This window comes from Carassius gibelio, chromosome B5 (assembly GCF_023724105.1).
Source record: "Carassius gibelio isolate Cgi1373 ecotype wild population from Czech Republic chromosome B5, carGib1.2-hapl.c, whole genome shotgun sequence".
NCBI lineage: Eukaryota > Metazoa > Chordata > Actinopteri > Cypriniformes > Cyprinidae > Carassius > Carassius gibelio.
The window spans coordinates 5235377-5257713 of NC_068400.1; the positions used below are offsets into that span (position 1 = coordinate 5235377).

The 22337-nt window shown below is 39.2% G+C and overlaps 1 protein-coding gene across 1 annotated transcript in view; it reads left to right on the forward strand.

The window, feature by feature from the left end:
• Positions 1-22337, forward strand: part of LOC127958680 (taperin) — a 49188-nt gene that overhangs the window by 22815 nt on the left and 4036 nt on the right. The window contains exon 2 of the mRNA XM_052557639.1: positions 21358-21556. Coding sequence (XP_052413599.1) covers positions 21358-21556 — 199 coding nt within the window. The remainder of the gene's footprint in view (positions 1-21357; positions 21557-22337) is intronic.

Genomic DNA, 22337 nt, shown 5'->3' on the forward strand with positions numbered 1-22337 from the left:
GTTGTATTTATAATGTTATCCTGAGTGTGAAGTGTTACCAGAATTTGTTTTAATTAAGGTGAAAAATAAAAGTTTTGTGTTTAATGTATTTGTGTTGATGTTGAAATGGATTTTAAAACATATGGAATCGGAAAAAGTATCGTTAGGAACGGTATCAAAACTGAGGTATCGAAATTGGCACCGGATCGAAAGATTTTGAACAATACCCAGCCCTACTCGCAGCTGTGGCCGATCAGCCCGTGATGAGCATGTGCAGGTGCTCCGTGTCCGTTTCCAGGGTAACTCTGATGAGAGCTGGGGACGCTCATAACACTCCCCCTTACTAAGCATTTCTCTGGACCTGGAGGCAAAATATGATGATAACAAGGGGGATATTGGGGGTGTGCGGGGAGTGACCACTGAAAGACCTGCAAAAGCTGACCATATCTGAGAAAGACCATTGGCACAGCTCGGCACAGTCCATGAAAAGGTCCTTGAAAGTGATTTTAAACTTTTTTGGGATGGCACCACAAGGCCTTGTTTACTTGCAGAGTGCAAACCTCTGGAGGGTACATAAGATTTAACCAGTGAGTTTAGGTATGTTGGTGCCGTGCCAGTGGTCATCTTGTAGACAAGCATTAGTACCTTGAATGTGATGCGAGCAGCTACTGGTAGCCAGTGTAACCTGATGAGGAGAGGAGTAACGTGAGCTTTTTTGGCTCATTGAAGACAACCCTCGCTGCTGCATTCTGGATCAATTGCAGAGGCTTGATAGTACATGCAGGAAGGCCCGCCAGGAGAGCATTACAATAGTCTGGAGAGTCTGGAGTCTGGAGAGAACAAGAGCTTGGACAAGACGTTGAGTGGCTTGCTCTGATAGGAAGGGTCTATTCTTCCTAATGTTGTATAAGACAAATCTGCAGGACCTGTTCGTTGCAGCAATGTGGTCGTGAAGCTTAACTGATGATCCATCACAACTCCTAGGTTTCTGGCTGTCCTGGAAGGAGTTATGGTTGATGAGCCAAGCTGTATAGAGAAGTTGTGATGAAACAATGGGTTAGCTGGAATCACCAGGAGTTCTGTCTTAGCAAGGTTGAGCTGCAAGACACGCTGAAGGATCTATAGGAGAGGTAGGACTTAACCCACATGAGTGCGGCTCCAGAGATGCCTTTCTTTCTGAGGGTGGACAGGAGAATCTGGTGATTAACAGTGTCAAAAGCAGCAGACAGGTCCAGGAAGATGAGTACTGAGGATTTTGAAGCTGCTCTTGCCAGTCGCAGAGCTTCAGTAAAGGAGAGCAGTGTAGTCTCAGTTGAGTGGCTACTTTTGAAGCAAGATTGGTTGCTGTCCAGGAGGTTGTTCTGTACAAGGAAATAGAAAGTTGGTTGAACACAGCTCGCTCAACTGTCTTTGCAATGAATGGCAGAAGGGATACTGGTCTGTAGTTTTCAAGAAGCCTGGATTTAGAGATGGATTCTTAAGCAGTGGGTTTACCCAAGCCGACTTAAATGCTGAGGGAAATGTTCCAGAGTGAAGAGAGGAGTTGATAATGTGAGTAAGTGAAGGTATGACTGAAGAAGAGTTCGCTTGAAGAAGGTGAGTGGGGATCGGATCAAGTGGACAACAGGTAGGATGATTGGACAGGATAAGTTTGGAAACGTCCATCTCTGAGAGTGGAGAGAAGGAGGAGAAAGAGGGTGCATCAGTCATTGTGAAGTTATCCTCACTCTGCGGTGTGGAGAATTGGTCACTGATGGTTCTTGTCTTATTCGTGAAGAAAACTGCAAAGTCGTCCATTGTAAGAGTCAATGCAGGAGGTGGTGGAGGCGGATTAATAAGAGAAGAGACAGTTTTGAAGAGTGTCCGAGCATCAAAACAGCTGTTAATTTTGTTGTGGTAGTAGGATGTTTTAGCAGTGAAGACATTGCAGAGAAGGAAGAGAGGAGAGACTGATATTAGCCCTGAGTTTAGAGCGATGTTCACGGAGAACCTCGGACAGCCAGGGGGCAGATGGGGTGGTACGTGCTGGTCTAGACAACAGTGGGCAAAAGTTGTCCAAGCAAGAGGTTAGAGTGGAGCAAAGAGTGTCCGTAGCACTCTTTGTGTGCAGGAAGGGAGGATGAAACCTCAGAAGATAGGTGAGATGGAGAGAGTGAGTGTAGGTTCCGTTGAAAGGTGACCTGCCCAAGAAGATTCCCAATTGACCTGGGGGACGATAAATTATAGGGATGCACCGATCATGATTTTTCATGGCCGATTCCGATACCGATTTTTTACAAGCAAACAGGTCGATTCCGATACCGATTTCAGATTTTTTAAAATCTTTTAAGCAACAAACAAGAAATTGTAGGAAAGTGTGTATAAACAAGATATTTGGTATTTAATATTTAATAATATTTAATTGATTTTTTGGCTATTGAAAACAATAACTGTAACCATCTGAAATTAACAGCAGTAACTGCACAGTAAGTAGTCTACATTCAATACAAACATAGATGGTACAGACATCAGCACTTAGCTTTTGTTTTTTAATTGGTTTGAAACTACAGAGAACTGGCCTTAAATAAAAGATTAACTGTAACCATGTGAAATTAAAAGCAAGTGCATAGTTCTACAATCCAAACAACACAATCAACACACATTCAATACGATGTTTCTTAATCAGCAATTGGTATTTTAGTTTTTAAATTTGGTTTTAAATAAAAAAAAAGGTCTTTACCAGTGAGACTAAATAAAAGTATGCTATATAAATACATTTTCCAAAATGTTAAAATCAAATAATGTTGGTGTGAATAAAACATAGATGCAAAGTGTTTCATTCATCCAATTAAAAAAAACAAAAAAGAAAATTAGGGTAATGATTCACATCTATATTTTTTTACTTGAGCCAATGGAAAATAAATAACTTAATGTCTCAAGTAAAAAAAAAATATAGATGTTAATCATTACCCTAATTTTTTTTAATTGGATGAATGAAACACTTTTTTTTCAGTGTGCTACAGCAGGTGATTTTTAAATCAAATAAATTCTATGTAATTTTAAGGTAAAATAAAAATAATCATCCTAATGCAGAACTGACGTTTATTTCTGGCTTTTCAAACGTGTATGCAGGTTCTAATAAAAAAAAAAAAAAAAAAAAACATTTCAGTTTTGTCACAGTTTAGTCCGTTTCGTTTCTCATCCAACACGTGAGAAGTTGATCTGAACATCTCTTCACGGTCTACTCGTGTTCAGGGCGCGGACTGGTACAGTATACGCTCGCGCAGCTTCAGTGCGCAGGAAAGGCTCTTATTTGTGCGTCAGTACACCAACTGCTGATCGCTTCCTGCTATCTGTGCCTCAGGCATCAAACTCTGCGTTTCCAGTACTGATCGGCTGCCTGTGTCCTGCGCACAGATTCCGAAATACTCTTCCACACAAATGACATAGCGAACGATTACAATGTAGTCTGTGCATGCGAGCGCACTTCCGGAAAAATCGGCCTAAAAGACCAAAAACCGGCCGATTGCTGATCGCGTATTTTAAGCAAAAACCGTCCGGCATAGCGGCAGCCAGCAGGTGGTCAAATCCAGGCCAGTCTCTTTCAAGCAGAATGGAGATAGGTAGGTCCCTCACTATTACAACTTCGACCAGCCATGCACCTGGGGAGGCAGAGATTGTTACGCAGTATAGGGAGGACAGCCTTTGTTTCATTGCAGGGTGGGAGGAGTGTGACTGGACTAAGCTGACTGCACTGCTAGAGTCCAGTAGTGCCTGAAATGGCCAGCCATTAACCTTCACTACCACTTCAGGGGCAGGTCTCCATGTACAATACAGCTTTCCAGCCACATCTAAGTGAGAGATGAGGGGACCTCTGTTGGCATCGGTTCATCCCGCGGACCGGGAGCCACTGGCCTGCTTAATGGTTGCGAGATGCCCTCCGGCACATGTTGCTCCTGGACCACCCTCCGGGGAAACGGCGGTGCTCGATCCCAAGCAACTCCTTGAAGGGCCACCTCCACCAACTCCATTGCCTCGACGAGCTCCATCGTGGTAGCGGGGTTCCACATCTCCACGGCTTGGTGGGAGAGTTCAGAGGAGCAAATCATTGACTACGTGTTCCGCTGCCTGGGTGGCTTAGATCGGTTCCCCATCTAAGAGCCAGTGTTGTGCGAGTCGAGACAATTTGGCGGTCTGGGAAGGGTTTATATTCCCAATCATGAAAATACTCTGCGCGTAAATATGTGAAAGCTCGACCCGAGCTAGGATTTCCTTCTTCAGTTCGTCAGATTGCGAAGGCATCGAGTTGGGTAAACTGAAGTATGTCCGTTGTGCCTCTCCTGTGAGAAGGGGTGCCAGCAACCGCGCCCATTCCTCATGCACCCAGCCTTCAGCAGTCACAGTATTCCCGGACATCTGAAGATAGACTTCAACGTTGTCGTGGGACGTCATCTTCGTCAATAACTTAGCGGCCTGAACCTGAGAGTCCATTAACAGAATGCGTTGGCGGGCGGCTGTACACAGTGCGGCGTGCCCCTGCTTGGTCTCACCCTGTCGAGTAGCAAGATGTTCGACAATCTGCTGCTGGCGGATGCTGACTTCTGTCAGCCACTAGAGAATTTCATCCATTTGGGAGGAGCAGTTGTCTCTTGGGAAATAAAACGGAGGAAGGATAAATGAGATAAGATAACTTGTCGGTGTATCTTCCTCTAATATGCCAGCATCCTCCACCAGTGTAAGGGGGTGGTAGAATCACACGACAAGGATAGGTCAAATAAATGCCCGGAGGATTCAACAAAAGGGTTTTAGTCACAGGGGAAAGGTGGTGCTTCTTTGGGAAGGTGCTCTTTGTGCAGGTATCCAGGTGCAGTGAGTCCGTGCGGTGCTTGTGGCGGTGCTGATCGGTCATACTCTGCTTTCTAGAATGCAATAGAGAGAATAGGTTAGGTTTCAGCTTAGTGGAGAAGTCTATCACCAAGGTCGGGCCTCACGTGGCTTATCTGGCAGCTGTGGCCGATCAGCCCATGATGAGCATGTGCAGGTGCTCTATGTCCATTTCCAGGGCAATGCTGATGAGCGCTCGGGACGCTCGTCACTATATATTTATATATATACAGTACAGACCAAAAGTTTGGACACAACCTTCTCATTCAAAGAGTTTTCTTTATTTTCATGACTATGAAAATTGTAGAGTCACACTGAAGGCATCAAAACTATGAATTAACACATGTGGAATTATATACATAACAAAAAAGTGTGAAACAACTGAAAATATGTCATACTGTAGGTTCTTCAAAGTAGCCACCTTTTGCTTTGATTACTGCTTTGCACACTCTTGGCATTCTCTTGATGAGCTTCAAGATGTAGTCACCTGAAATGGTTTTCACTTCACATGTGTGCCCTGTCAGGTTTAATAAGTGTGATTTCTTGCCTTATAAATGGGGTTGGGACCAGTGGCGTAGCCACGGGTGTGCCTGTGCCACCCACAGTGGCAGCTGGCACACCTAAAAATAGATGCAGAATTATTTTTTATAGTCTCAATAAAAAAATGTTTACTAAACTTTTGCTAAGCTATTGTTGTTTACTAAGAATGAATATATATATATATATATATATATATATATATATATATATATATATATATATATATATATATATATATATATATATATATATATATTTAAATCAACCTTTTCACGTGTAAGTTACAAATATCATAACTGACCCCTTGTTTCCATGGTGATGTGTCATGATTGTCACGTGACACACCGCAGCCACTAACAGATGTATCGGTATTCATTTTATTAAGTTTTAAATTTTTTATTAAAATGTATACACAAACTTGCTTACCATGTCAACTAGCTGATATTCCGATGCTTTGTTTAAAAACATATATAAATTATAAATTATCTTGATCTATAACGAGATGAACACTGCAGTTCAGAGTCCTGTCAGCCGGAATCAATGTACAGCACTTGAATTCCCCAGTTTCTCCCGAAATACATGAAAGTAAGTGGTTGTTGAACTGGGAGAAGAATAGAGTAAACTTTATTTTTCTGCTATGTGTGTCTGATATATGAATAAAACACGTCGGAAAATTACATTTGAATAGATCGTTTTTGCTGCTTCCATAGACATCAGTGTGTATTTTACAAACTACCAATGTATTGTTTTACTAGTGATTATGTAAATTTAAATGTATGAAACCTAAAATAAACATTATGTGGTTGAAAACACTGCATATTAATTGTGATATATGACAAGCGCTGAGCGCGTCCGACTCTGGCTCAGTGCCAGCCAATGCGTGAAAGCTTTTTGAATCTGGCAGTTCTGTGATGCCACTGAACATTCTAAATCATACTCTCAGGGGCACAGAAATAAGAATCCAAAATATGGTACAATAATGCTAAAAATGTTAAAATGTAATTTACATTTTAAATTATTTTTATTAAAATATATCTGCCGACATTCGGACTGCCAACCAATCAGCAAACAGCAGCTGACTGTGACCCCAGCAGTCTATGATGTAAACAGATATTTTTTATTGCACATTGCTAGCTAGCAATATGTCGCAGAGCCCCTTTCTTAATTTTTTTTAGCAAAAAACCTCGGCTTGATGGACAGCCAGACACAAGGCCTAACGTTACACCTGATGAGGATGTTTCTTCCTCCCCGGGCCCAACATCAACAGACAGTGTTGCCAGATTGGAAATCCCTTATGAAAATTAACCATGGTTTTACTACAAAGAAAACCAAAAAACCATGGTTACTATAGTTAAACCATGGTAACAACAAATTAACCATGGTTTTGCTATATTAACCATAGTTTAACCATGGTATTTGTAGTAAATCTGTGGTTATACAAATGGTAGTCAATACGCCATGGTTATTTTTTGTAAGGGATGTCCAAGTATTGTAACAGAAGTTCAAAAGTATCGTATTTGGAACAAAATTATTACATTTAACAATTAACTACATTTTGACACAACCTGCAAATTACCACTAGGAGTATGGTTGGACGGAAGTAGTGCGACAAAAATACTATCCCATAATTTTGCACAGTAATCTGACAATAAATGTGGCACACCCAGATTTTCATATGCACACCCAGAGTCTCTTTTCTGGCTACACTACTGGTTGGGACCATCAGTTGTGTTGTGCAGAAGTCAGGTGGATACACAGCTGATAGTCCAACTGTTAGAATTGGTATTATGGCAAGAAAAAAGCAGCTAAGTACAGGAAAACGAGTGGCCATCATTACTTTAAGAAATGAAGGTCAATCAGTCCGAAAAATTGGGAAAACTTTGAAAGTGTCCCCAACTGCAGTCACAAAAACCATCAAGCGCTACAAAGAAACTGGCTCACATGCAGACCGCCCCAGGAAAAAGAACACAAGGAATGGACATTAGAACAGTGGAAATCTGTGCTTTGTTCTGATGAGTCCAAATTTGAGATCTTTGGTTCCAACCACCGTGTCTTTGGGCAGTGTGCAAAGAAAAGGTGAACGGATGGAGTCTACATGCCTGGTTCCCACCGTGAAGCATGGAGAAGGAGGTGTGATGGTGTGGGAGTGCTTGTGACACTGTTGGGGATTTATTCAAAATTGAAGGCATACTGAACCAGCATGGCTACCACAGCATCTTGCAGCGGCATGCTATTCCATCCGGTTTGCGTTTAGTTGGACCATCATTTATTTTTCAACAGGACAATGACCCCAAACACACCTCCAGGCTGTGTAAGGGCTATTTGACCAAGAAGGAGAGTGACTGGTGGCTTCCGCACTCACTGAACCTGAACCCAATCGAGATGGTTTAGGGGTGAGCTGGACCGCAGAATGAAAGCAAAAGGGCCAACAAGTGCTAAGCATCTCTGGGGGAACTCTTTCAAGACTGTTGGAAGACCATTTCAGGTGACTACCTCTTGAAGCTCATCAAGAGAATGCCAAGAGTGTGCAAAGTAGTAATCAAAGCAAAAGGTGGCTACTTTGAAGAACCTAGAATATGACATATTTTCAGTTGTTTCACACTTTTTTGTTACGTATATAATTCCACATGTGTTAATTCATAGTTTTGATGCCTTCAGTGTGAATCTACAATTTTCATAGTCATGATAATAAAGAATTCTGTTATACTTTTAAAAACTAAATATTTAGTAACAATATACAATATCATGCAAAAGTTTGAGGTCAGTACTTTTTTTGGAAATAAATTATATTCGGCAATGATATATGAAATTGATAAAAAGTGATAATAAAGACTTATATTGTTACAAAAGATTTATATTTTGGGTGAATGCAGTTATTTATTGAATAATCCTGAATTAGTAAATGCTAAATAGAAATGGACTTCTACAGTTCTGGACTCTGGACTTCAATAAACTGAGCAAAATTGCAACTGAACATGCAAGCTACTGATCCTCATGCATTTTCATTTTGTGAGAGAGGTTTTGAAATTTTGACAATGTAACTCATGTACTGTAGAACTGGCCGTGCATCCAGGGTGTATTCCTGCCTACAGCACCAGATGCTGGGATAGACTTCACAGTCCCTTCAATCCCAAATTATTACATGATGACAACATTTACAATTTAATGCAAAAATCAAAATTGTTAATAAAACAAACATGTAAAGCATTGTGGATAAAGTGCATTTGGCTTTTGTGGAAATCAGGACATTCCATCAGAACTACTCATATCAAATTAATTTATACTGTGACTAATATGTAGAAAAAATGAAAAGATAAAGTAATAAAATCTCTTCCATTTCCATTTTTCATCTTTTTAGCTGTGACCACAACAACACATTGGCTATCACATTTGCCTATCTGTCTTATATAGTATGTGAAATTACAGTTAGTGTCTCCCAATATATAATTCATTGACATTGACCGAAGTTGCATAAATGCTGTTTTTCAGCTTATCTTACCCACAAACCCTTGTGCAATAAAAAATTGTACATAGAAGCAAGAATATAACCTTGGGTAGTATGCAAATTGTGAACACAACTATTTTGTTGGATGCTTTTTGCTTTCAGTGAGAATGTTAAAATTATGTTGGTTAGAAATCAGATACATGTCTTTACAGCACTGTTGCTTTTGAGAGGTGGTGTTCAATTTGATAAAGATTTTAAAGGCATTCCATCAATGAAAGCATGAGCTTCACTGTGACTACAACATTCCTCATGCACTCTTTCACATTACCTGCTGCCACACCATTTGGATAGGGGGTTGTTGTAGTATACTATCCACCTTTTCCTGACGTAAAAATGGGCGCCACCATTTGTAAATTCTATGGGTTTAGTTTCCGGACTCGTTTGCATCTAGCTATTTTTAGCTGTACAAAACAGTTCGTTATGCTGCTTGATATTGACAATTGATGTGTCCTATCATATTATTAAGTTGGCTTGAGAAAGCCAACTTACTGAAATCCTATTTAAACTTCTTCTTCTTCTTCTTCTTCTTCTTCTTCTTCTTCTTCTTCTTCTTCTTCTTCTTAACCAAAATTTTTGAGCTTTAACTCTACAAACTCCAAACCCGGGTCAGACTTTCAGACTGTTCTGACTTGGTGTGCTCTTGTCAGACTGATTTGACTTTCAGTTTTCTTATAAATTAATTAAAAATCATAATAAAAAAAAAACAAAAAAACATAGACTTACATTGCAGTGTGCTCAAATTGAGCCAAGACTATGGTGCATAAGCCAAAAATTCAAATCTAAACTCCCTGAAAACCCTAGACTCAATTAAACTATCTATCTATCTATCTATCTATCTATCTATCTATCTATCTATCTATCTATCTATCTATCTATCTATCTATCTATCTATCTATCTATCTATCTATCTATCCTAGCAACATCTAATAATGTTAGAAACATGTTAAATACATGCTAATCATATGCAAGTAATGCTAGAAACATGTTAGCAACATGCTAATCATGCTAGAAAGCATGCTAGTCACATGCTTATCATGCTAGAAACATGTTAATCATGCTAGAAATATACCAGCAACATGCTAGCAAGATGTTAATCATGCTAGAAACATGCTAGCAGAATGCTAATCATGCTAGCAACACGTTAAAAACATGTTAATCATGCTAGCAACATGTTAACGACCTGGTAATCATGCTAGAAACATGCTAATCATGGTAGAACATTTTTAGCAACATGCTAGTCGCATATTAATCATGCTAGCAACATGCTAGTCACATGCTAATCATGCTAGAAACATGTTAGTGACATGCTAGCAAAAAGCTAATCATGCTAGAAACATGTTAACAACATGCTATTTCTAACTTCTCTCTATTTATCTATTTCTTTCAAAGTAATCTTTCTTTCTAACTAATCTATCATTCTTATTTCAAACTAATCTATCATTCTTTTGAACTCATTTATCATTCTTTTTTAAACTAATCTATCTATCATTCTTTCTTTTGAACTAATCTATCATTCTTTCTAAGGAATCTATCTATCATTCTTTCTAACTAACATATCTTTATATCATTCAACTAATATTTCAATCTAACTTTAAACTACTTTAAACTTCTAACTTCTTTAAACTTCTTCAAACTTTCTGGTCAGGCTTTCTCAAGCCCACTTAAAGTTTGTCTCAACAAACTTTTTTTTCTAATTTTACCATTTCTGGAGAGGAAGTCGGCCGCAGCCATCTGAACACCCGGTCTGTGGATCACTTTGAACTTAAAAGGCTGTAGAGCTAGATACCACAGAGTGATCCGCGCATTGTTGTCTTTAATGCGGTGGAGCCATTGCAAGAGGGCGTGGTCAGAACAGAGGGTGAACTCCCATCCCAGGAGATAGTAGCGGAGCATGAGGACGGCCCACCTGATGGCAAGGCATTCTTTCTCAATGGTGCTGTACTTAGTCTCTCTCCTAGAGAGCTTATGACTAATGTACAGCACAGGCTGTTCCTTTCCCTCGATCTCCTGAGAAAGGACTGCCCCCAGCCCCCTGTCCTATGCGTCTGTCTGCAACAGAAAAGGGAGAGAGAAATTGCGCCACATAGAGCAGCTTTCACTTGGGTAAAGGCCTGCTGACACGGTTCTGTCCACTGGACTGTATCTGGTGCCTCCGACTAATGTACAGCACCGGCTGTTCCTTTCCCTCGATCTCCTGAGAAAGGACTGCCCCCAGCCCCCTGTCCTATGCGTCTGTCTGCAACAGAAAAGGGAGAGAGAAATTGCGCCACATAGAGCAGCTTTCACTTGGGTAAAGGCCTGCTGACACGGTTCTGTCCACTGGACTGTATCTGGTGCCTCCATTTTAGTAAGGTCAGTCAAGGGACTGGTGAGGTCCGAATAATTAGGCACAAACCGTCTATAATATCCCGCCAGCCCCAAGAACTGTCTCACCTCCTTTTTGGTCTTGGGACGTGGACAGGTTGCAACCGCGGCCGTCTTGTCAATTTGGGGATGCACCTGCCCATGCCCCAAGTGGAAGCCCAGATACCTTACTTCCACACGCCCAGCCGCACACTTCTTAGGGTTGGCCGTGAGTCCAGCACCTCTCAGCGACCTCAAAACCACACTCAAATGCTGCATATGCCGCTGCTAATCATTACTAAATATAATGATATCGTCCAAGTATTCAGCCACATATGCAGCATGGGGTCGCAGGATCTTGTCCATGAGCCGCTGAAAGGTGGCCGAAGCCCCGAACGACCCGAACGGAAGGGTAACAAATTGGTGTAAACCCAACGGCGTTGTGAAAGCTGTCTTTTCTTTGGATAAAGGAGACAAGGGGATCTGCCAATATCCCTTTGTTAGGTCCAACGTAGAATAAAAACGAGCCGTGCCGAGCCGATCAAGCAACTCGTCAACCCGTGGCATTGGATAGGCATCAAATTTCGACACAGCATTCACCTTGCAGTAATCCACACAGAAAAGGACTAAGCCGTCCGTTTTCGGAACTAAAACTATCGGGCTCGCCCAGTTACTGTTGGATTCTTCTATTACCCCCATTTCAAGCATGGCGCCTAATTCAGCCTGAACTACCTTTTTCTTATGCTCAGTCAAGCGATACGGTCGGCTGCGAACTACCATGCCCGGCTCCATCTCGATATGGTGCTGAATCAGATTGGTACGGCTGGGTAGGGGCGAGAACACACCGGCAAATTCAGCCTGCAATCTTGCTACATCAGTGAGCTGAGACGGCGAGAGGTGATCTCCACCTGGGGCCAGGGGGAGGGATTGAGATTTGACATTCACCTCCGGCCCAAGATCCTCCTCTCCACTAATCACCATCGCCAACATCACTGGCTCCACCTCCTTTCATTTTTTAAGGAGATTGAGGTGATATATTTGACTTGCCCCGTTCCTATCCGACCGTATAACCTCATAATCGAGCTCTCCGACTTGTCGTGCGACCTCAAACGGTCCCTGCAACTTTGCCATTAATTTGGAGCTTGATGTTGGGAGCAATACAAGTACTTTCTCTCCCGGTGCAAATTTGCGTAACTTAGCGCCCCTGTTGTACAGCCGGCTCTGTATGTCCTGAGCTTGTAACAAATTCTCCTTTGATAGCCACCCCAAAGTGTGGAGTTTTGTTCTCAAGTCCAGGACATACTGGATTTCATTTTTGCTTTGAGATGGCCCCTCCTCCCAAATTTCTCTCAGGACATCCAGCACCCCTCGGGGCTGCCGTCTGTAGAGAAGCTCGAAGGGGGAAAACCCCGTGGAGGCTTGCGGGACCTCTCACACAGGGAACAACAAGGGTTCTCACCACTTATCCCAATTTTTGGTGTCTTCCTGCACGAATTTACGAATCATTGACTTAAGCGTGCGATTAAAGCGTTCGACCAGGCCGTCGGTCTGTGTGTGATAGACGCTGGTCCGAATCGATTTAATGCCCAATAATTCGTAAAGTTTGCATAATGTACGTGACATAAACGTCGTGCCTTGATCGTGAGGATTTCTTTCGGAACCCAGGGAGATTAAACGAAACAGTGCATCCGCCACACTCTTAGCCAAAATGTTGTGGAGGGCCACTGCTTCAGGATATCGTGTTGCATAGTTGACTATGACTAATGCAAAACAATGTCCCCTTGCGGATCGCTCTAATGGTCCGATGAGGTCCATACCAGTTCTCTCATAGGGGACCTGCATTAATGGGAGGGGGCGCAATGGTGCTTTAGGGGTGGCCGGTGGGTTTACCAACTGGCATTCAGGACAAGACGCGCACTACCTGCGCACATTCTCGTGAATGCCCGGCCAAAAAAAACGGGTCATGAGGCGATTTAGTGTGGCAGCCTGTCCCAGGTGGCCCGCCATTGGATTAGAATGAGTCGCTTGGAAAAGCATTTCCCTGCGGCTCCTTGGAACTAACAATTGGGTTGTATCTTCTTTTGTTCAAGCATCTTGGGTCACCCAATACAACCGATCTTTTAAAATGGCAAAATATGGATAGGAGGGCATTTGGGTAGGCTGGAGAAGCTGGTCGTCGATGGTACGGACCTGTTGTAATGCATGTTTAAATTTTTCATCCGGAGACTGCTCCAGGGGAAAGTCATCTCGCTCCGAGAGAGCCCATTTCTCGACTTCACGCGGTTCCCCTGGAGCAGGGCCCGGTGGTGGAGGATGGGTTTTGCATGGCTGCGGCGGTCCTTCTTCCTTCCCGGGTTTCAGCACTAGTGAACAAGGGTTCAAGGATGGAAAGGAAGAGGACGAGGGGTTGGCTTGACTGCTGACGGTTTTATTAAATAAACAGTTATCCTAACGGTGTCACTCACACCGGCAACAACAAAAACCCTAAAGACTTCCGGGTTGCGGCTTCCGGCTCGTGCGGTCATCAGTAGTCCTTCTCTCTCTCTACTACTCCGGTTTCCCCTGGCGTTAAATACTCTCTCCACGCCAATTACTGAAACAAGACACAGGTGTTGATTATTTCCGTTCAACCCGCTCATTCACCGTTTGTCTCCCGACTCTCTCTCCCGCTGCAGGTTTCGCTAAACCACGCCTACGCCTCCACACCCACATGACACACTTACACATTACACATTAAAATCATATGTGTGTCACACCCCGGACTCCTTATGTTGTGTTTTCATCCCTCATGTTCTCTGTGTGACCTAGTATCTGTCTCGTGTTAACTGTGTCATTATGTTCAGGTGTGTCTTGTCAATTACCCTCTTTACATTCCCCTTATAATTTGCATTCTGTTCAGTGTTTGTTTTTCCGGTCTCGTCGATGGTCGTTGTGTTTCTGCCTTCGCCTTATGTACAGTATTACCCCTATATGGATTATTAAAGACTTTGTATAATCATCTGCCCCGTTTATGTGCTTCTCTCCCGCACCACACCATGACAACGTGTGTGTGTGCGTGTTTATGTTTCCTAGGTTTTACCAGATGTACTGTGCTGAGGGATTTTTAAAATGAAACAGCAGATTAGCTTTAATCAGACATCTGCTCAGCCTGCTCAACACTTCAATGAGAGGCTGCAACATTTCCCCCCACCCCCCCGCCACACACACAAACACACAGACAAACAGCCTCTGCATTTACAGTCTGCTGCCAACCAAAGGTTGTAATTCAGGGAGAAACCCCCAGTTTGTACTGTGTGTTTGTTTGTGTGTGTGCAGTCTCAACCTAGTTCAAATCAGGACAGCGTCTCTGGTAAATAGATTTATCTATTAGGCTCTAATAGATTTGTGTCTCTCCCTTTTTGGCTGTTTTAAAATGATTAATATAAAGCATTAAACAAAAGGTACATATTGTATATATCGTACATGATCGTATTTTATTAAATATTAAACTACTATAATTTATTATTGTTATTTATTAAATAATAATAATGAAGTAATGTTATGAATTAAATGTTCATATGTTCATAGTGAAATTAAGGAAATGTTTGAAATTGAATATCTCTAGTTGTTGAAAAACATTATATTTAAGTACTCATCCATATTTATATATGTGACCCTGGACCACAAAACCAGTCTGAAAAACTGAAAGCTGAATAAATCATCTTTTTTGGCCAAGATACAACTATTTGAAAATCTGGAATCTGACAGTGCAAAAAAAAAAAAAAATTAAATACTGAGAAAATTGCCTTTGAATTTGTCTAAATGAATTCTTAGAAATGCATATTACTTATCAAAAATAAAATTTTGATATATTTCCAGTAGGACAAAATATCTTCATGTAACATGATCTTTACTTAATATCCTAGTGATTTTTTTGCATAAATTTCTTTTTTTTAGTTATTGCTAAAAATATACCTTAGTGACTTAAGACTTGTTTTGTGGTCCAGGGTCACACATATAAACCTCAATGATAATCTGAACATCAAGGATGAAATTAGCTGCTATCATGACTCTTATTACAGTTGTATATCTACAACTTTAAAAGTTAAAGTTAAAATATATAGAGTCTGAAATCCACCACTGTAAACTCTTTCTTGGTAATTCAAGCTTTTATTTTTCTTAATATGAATAGAGAGCAAAATATGGAGTGGATATGGAGCATCCTTTTCTGTGTTGCTTATTCTTCTCTCAAAATATTTCCATATAATGACTGATCTGCTTGAATGGAATTTGACATTTTCTCACTCCAAATAATATATATATATATATATATATATATATATATATATATATATATATATATGAAGAGTTCAGATGCAAAAGCCTCTAAGTGCCATTTTCATCTAAAATTAGGATTTTTATCAAGCTCCTATGCTTAGGTTGAGTCATTTAACTATAATGGCAATGTGCAGGTCCTTTTCCAGGCTATTAAAGTGAAATAACTGAACATAAATATAGGAGCCTGAAAAAAATCCTAATTTTAGATGAAAATTTCAGATGGCATTTAGAGGCTTTTGCATCTGAACTCTTCATATATATATATATATGTATATATTGTCACGGGCTGAAGAATCACACGACAGGGTTTAGTGCAAAGTAATGCCCCGGAGGGTGTATTTATTGAAGGGTGCTCTGTGTAGTGCTGAATCCTGTGGTGTCCAGTGCTCATCCTCGGTGCCGCGTGATCCTGTTTGCCGGCCGGCTGAGTGCAAGGGAACTTGGGGTCCGGTGCTCAGGTGGCGGGCTGGTCGATCCGCAGCTGTCTAGAGGGACAAGAGACACAACGTTAGTTTCAGTCATCTGAAGATCCTCTCTTCCTTGTGTCACCTTCAGCCACAGCGTTTATAGTCCTCTCCTCATCCGCTTTTTATTTATTTTTTATTTTTTTCAGGTATATTTACAAATAGTGTTTCTGAATTGTGTTGGGAAATGGTTGAAACTGCCAGCATATCATGCCGTGCTTAAATTTCTCACACTGGCTGAATAGTCAGGAAATATGTCAGTATGAGCCAAGAATGACCAAATAACTCCATACTGGAAACTTTGCTTGCTATTGCCAGTGACTTTGGGTAAATTGTGCCTCAGAAACCACAATAGTTGAATGGGAAAATGATTACGGTCTCAAGTGTGTAATGCGTAGACTAGTGCTAAATTTAAATATTTATGTAAATGTAATTGCTGCTCCAAAACCTAGTGAGCTGCTCATTTCATTTATGACACAATAGATGCTTCAGACACAATGAGTTTCAAAAGCTAGACATCCTAATTCTGTCTTTTAAGATACCTTGCCTTGAGGCAAGCATCACATCCTTTGCAAAGAAGACAATCACAGAATGCCTTGAGATAAACTCAGTGAAGAAATAAATCTAGTGTGTCGGATAATTTATTGCGCTGCAAAATCAAATGTTTAAAAGGAATTTTTCCTATTTTGGTTTTGCTTTTACTACAGGAATTTGCTCAAAGTTTTAGACTTAATGAATAGGTAGAATCTTGCTGCAGTGAATTTTGCAGGGCTATTTTCTTCAGTACAAAAAACAAAACAAAACATGAATTATCTGTGTGGCGAGTGGGGTGGGGCCGAGAGCCATGGGAACGGGGCGAGGCCAGTGGAGTGATTGGAGATGAGCGACACCTGCTCGACCCACCGGTCTCGAGTCCCATGGAGGAGATGGAAGGATATAAAACAGGAGCGATGACAGTGAAGGATGAGAGAGGACCAGGCCTAAATTTAAGTTTGTGTTTTTGTGTTGTGTTGTATTTTGTTTGTCCGCCGGTTCCCGCCTCCTTCTTCCTGTAATCATGGAGTTTTTATTGTTACAATCTGTCTTAACAACCGTCATTAAAAAATCTCAGCTAACATATACAAGTTTGTGAAGTTTTGACAGCCTGATTAAAAGCATTTCATATTTGGGTGTAGCTAAGAAAGCATTGTTTGAAAGGCCAGTATTTTACTCCTTAAGAGAGAATGTGGCAAATAAAAACTGAAAAAGTTTTGTGATCTGATGAGGCTCATATTAATATGAGACTTGCATAGGTTTGGCGCAAAACAGATACATCTAAAAAATCAGATTACACATCAACTACATTAGCTACTGGCAGAATCATGCTTTAGAGTTGCTTTCAAGTAAAGGAAAATGAAAAGGCTGTTGTTATCATGGGTAACTTGGACACAGCCAAAATACAGGCAAATCTTTAAAGAAAACTTGATTCAGTCAGCCAGAGATATTAACTTTGGGTGGAGATTTATTTTCTAGTAGGGCAATGACCCAGAGTACACAGCAAAAGGCTGTGAAGGAATGGATGAAGAAAAGTGATTATAATCTAATTGAAAATCAGTAGTATTATCTAAAAGACGTAGTCCACATATACTCATTGTTAACTTTAGAGCTCAAACATATTTGCATTTGTCTGTAGGATTAGGCAAAACTTTCAATGTGCAAAACAATGTGCAAGCAAAAGGTTGTAATTGCTGCTGAAGGACAATGAACATAATTACAGACTACAGTATATATTTCAGGAAGCACAACATATAATGCAGAGAATGAATCCTTTAGGAACCATGTTCGTTCTTGCGAAAACTTTATAAAAAAAAAAAAAGAGACAGAATTGACTACACACCAAGTCTATGAACATTGAGTTATGTAACCATAATACATTTTTTACATTATAACGCTTGTACAAAATTATGGTTAAAACAAGTCAGTGGGAATCCTGTTTACTGCATTCAACCAGAATTACATGAGAGTACAATTTGAAAGTAATATGTTGATTTTAAAATAGTGGTAGAGCTTCATATTTTGTGTTGACATTTAAATTTTTTATACATATATAATTATTTTCATTCATTGATAAATGGTGTATTTTTAATGTATTTGATTTTTAGGTAACACTTTATTTTAGGGCCTCTTAAAGGATTAGTTCACCCAAAAATTTAAATTAGCCCATAAATTACTCACCCTCAAATCATCCAAGTTGTACATGACTTTCTTCTTTCAGATGAATCCAGTCGGAGTTATAGTAATAATAGTCTTTGATCTTTCAAGCTGTTTAATGACACTCAGTTGGAGTTGCAGTGCATCAGTCCAAAAGAAGTGAAAAAAAAAGCACCCATCCATAAAAAAAGTGTCTCACACAGCTCCGGGGGTTGAACAAAGTCCTCCTGTAGTGAATCAATGTGTTTTTTGTAAGAAAGATAACCATATTTAAAATGTAATAATCAATTTAATCTAGCTTGCATTCACTGTTGTACACAGAAGCAGTTCTGGGCTGATGACGTATGAGGTTGGCGTTTAACTCTATAACTAGTTGCTTAGCATGCATATTACAAGAATATTAGCCATTTATTAGTACTATTTAAGCACATATAAATGCCTTATTCTACATGACCTTATTCTACATTCCTAATCCTACCCAATACCTAAACTTAACAACTAACTTACTAACTATTGATAAGCATCAAATTAGGATTTTATTGAGGGAAAAGTCGTAGTTAATTGTGAATGTGTTCCTTATTCTAGAGTGTTACCGATTTTTATTTGTATTTCTAATGTCTTTACTGTTTTTGATCAATTTGAAATGTCCTTTTTTTAATAAATAATTTTTGAATGGTAGAATATATTAAAAAAATAGACCAGAGAAACATGAAAACAAACTGACAGGCTAAATAAAAAATAAAAAAAACACATGATGTTAAACAGTTAGATGGTATGTAATTTAATGTTTATTACACCAAATAAACATCATCCAATTACATGTGACTTTTGTCCAGTCATTTTAATGGGTGTGACATGTAGAGCTATGTAGAACCACGTTCCCAGCCTTCGTAAATGAAGCATGCATATATGTTGTTGAATGTGACTGAGATTACAGTAGATTTAGGAAAGAGCTGACACAAAGGGCACGGACATTGACCAGGGTGATTTAGAACCCCAGGGTATAATATTGTTTAGTTGCCTTTCACATTAAGTTTGAATCATACAACACAGTGTTTACTTATCTGATACATCCTTAATAAAAATAACTTAATGTTAAGGTGTTGTAGATAGTTTATAGAGTATAGCTGTGGAGTTCTGAGTGCTTTATAGTATGTTGATATGTGAATTCTAGACTGTTCTTGGTGGTTTCTAATTGATCGTTTTTTGTTTTTTTCAAAAGAGTCCCACTTTCAAATCTATATGACAGGAGCTGGGACCCACTAAGGGGCCTCAGGAAGGGCATGGGCTGCTTTAAAATGGTTCAACTGGTTATTTTATCAATAAAATTAATATGAATAATAATGTTATTAATGTATTATAAAAATGTAGTTTAATTAAAATGATAAAAGGCTAAATTTGAGAAATATTTTTTGTTATATTTCCCCCCTTTATAATAATAATTTTGTTTATTTCCCCACTTCTGTATTAATAAAAAATATTAAAAATGACATATTTATATCAGTTTATAATGAGTGTAACAGCTATGTACTTACAGATATAATTTCATGTAGGTTCATTTTTTTTGTACAAGTATAATGTATTATCTTGTAAGTACACAATATGTGCATTTTATCAGATGGTTAATTTAAATGTTAGTGCATAGTATGAATATGGTAATCATTCAGTGCCATATTATATTTGAAAATATCATGATGCTTCACCACTGTCACGCTACTTCCGTAAGGGTGATTTTAGTTCATTTGAGTTTGTCAGCATTGATATGTGTCAGCATTTATGACCATGACTGACTAGATTATTAGGCATTAACAACACTGGAAAAGCTTAAATAAACCATAGTAAAGGGTGAGAAACAAATAAAGCAATATGGAAACTATGTTGTCTGTTAATGCTTAATTTTTGTCCCACCATTTTCCTTTCATTTGCATTATGCGAATAGGCAAAACAAAATCTCCATTTGTTACTATGGATCCCTGTGGTACTGTACATAAAGATCAAGTGCACAGGCCTGGTGAAGTTTTGCTAAACAAATGTTTGTTTAAGTCAGGACCTGTCGTTCTGCTATAGTGCCATAAACAAGTCATACTTCGTTATTACTAATTTACACATTTCAAATTAATTTCAAGGTCAAAGTTTAAAGTCTAAGTTAAATGTTCACACACAAATGAAAATGTTGTCATTAATTACTCACCCCCCTGTTATTTCAAACCCGTAAGACCTTCATTGATCTTCAGAACACAAATTAAGATATTTTTTATTAATTTTGAGAGCTCTTTGACCATCCCATAAACAACAAGATTCCTACCACGATCAAGGTCCAGAATCATAGTAAGGGCATCTTTAAAATTATCCATAAGACATCAGGGGCTCAACCGTAATCCGTAACCGTAAAGTTATGAGAATACTTTTTGTGTGCAAAGAAAACAGAAATAATGTACACTGTTCTGTGTCAGCAGCACCTCACGAATACGTTGTTCAGATTAAAGCGTAAACAATGTATCCACGTTGTGCTGCTGACACAGAACAGCATATGTTGTTTACGTTCAATGGATACACTGTTAAATGGCGCCAGGGTGATGCGGAGGAGATGAATTGGTGAATAAAATATATAATTTTTGTGTTTTTTGCCACAAAATGTATTGTCATAGCTTCAAACAAATATGGATTATTTTTACAACGTCCTTGCTACGTTTCTGAGCCTTTGATTGTAGTTGTAACTTTACTATAGGAGGGTCAGAGAGCTCTCGGAATTCATCAATAATATCTTAATTTGGGTTCTGAAGATGAACAAAGGTCTTACAAGTTTGGAACGACGTGAGTAATTAATGACATAGTCTCCATTTTTGGGGAACCATCCCTTTAATTTTTTTTAAATGTTAAACAAATTAAAAACAAATTATGTCTTATCTCCTTCAAAGTCACCACACTTTTCCCAGATCACTGCTCTCATTGTTTGCTTAACCTCTGCTTCTCTTAAACAACTTTATAATTTACATTTTAAATAGTGTCAAAAGTAATATGTTCATATGTAAGCTAGACACATCCTTCACTATCCGTTCCAGTTCTTTGGAAATTTGCAGAGCATTAGCAGATTCCATGCATGTCTATTTATGATTAGTGTGAAACCTTACAAACTGTCCTCTGCTTCCACCACAGCTGAAAATATCCTTCAACGAGTCCAGCCTGCAGAGCACTTTCGAATACCCATCTGAGAGCAGTGTGTGGGACAGCGGAGAGGACGAGGAGGAAGGAGAAGGAAAAGGAGGAGAAGAGGATGGAGGGATCATTGCAGGGAGGATAAGCATTCCTCGTGCCAGCTACAGCAGCTCACCCACTCACTCCAACAACACCACGGGTGAGTAGGATGAGAAGAATGACAGGAAATGGATAAAATGAGAGGAAGGCACATAAACCACGGATGAGGTGAACAGGAATTGGATCCAGTTCAAACATAATTTTACGCACTAAATATATGTACTTTTTGTCCTAATTTTTTTTTTTTTTTTAAACGCAACTTTAAGAAGCCCAGTGTAGTTGTGAAACTACTACTATGAAAATTGGAATCTGTTCCATGTGATTTTGCAAGAAGTTAGGTCAGTTTGATTAAAAAAAAAAAAAAAAAAAAAAACTATATATACAGAGGAGTTATTTACTTTCTATATAATTATAATGCTTGTTATAATGATTGAATTGATGATGGTGATTGTTGAGATGATTGCCAGGTTCATTCTTTCTTTACGGCTCTAGATTTGAGCAATATTGACACCTACTGGTCAGTCATGATATTACATCCATTGCATTTGGGTAGTTGACAAATCACATGGGCATGAGCTTTTTTAAGTTTAAAATGTATATACATGTACTGGGGAAAGTGTATATTAGAGATATGTTATAATATTAAAATGTTTATAATTGTGTGTGTGTGTGTGTGTGTGTGTGTGTGTGTGTGTGTGTGTGTGTGTGTGTGTGTGTGTGTATATATATATATATATATATATATATATATATATATATATATATATATATATATATATATATATATATATATATATATAAATGCTCATCAAGCCTGCATTTATTTGATCAAAAATACAGAAAAAACAGTAATATTGTGAAATGTTATTACAAATTAAAAT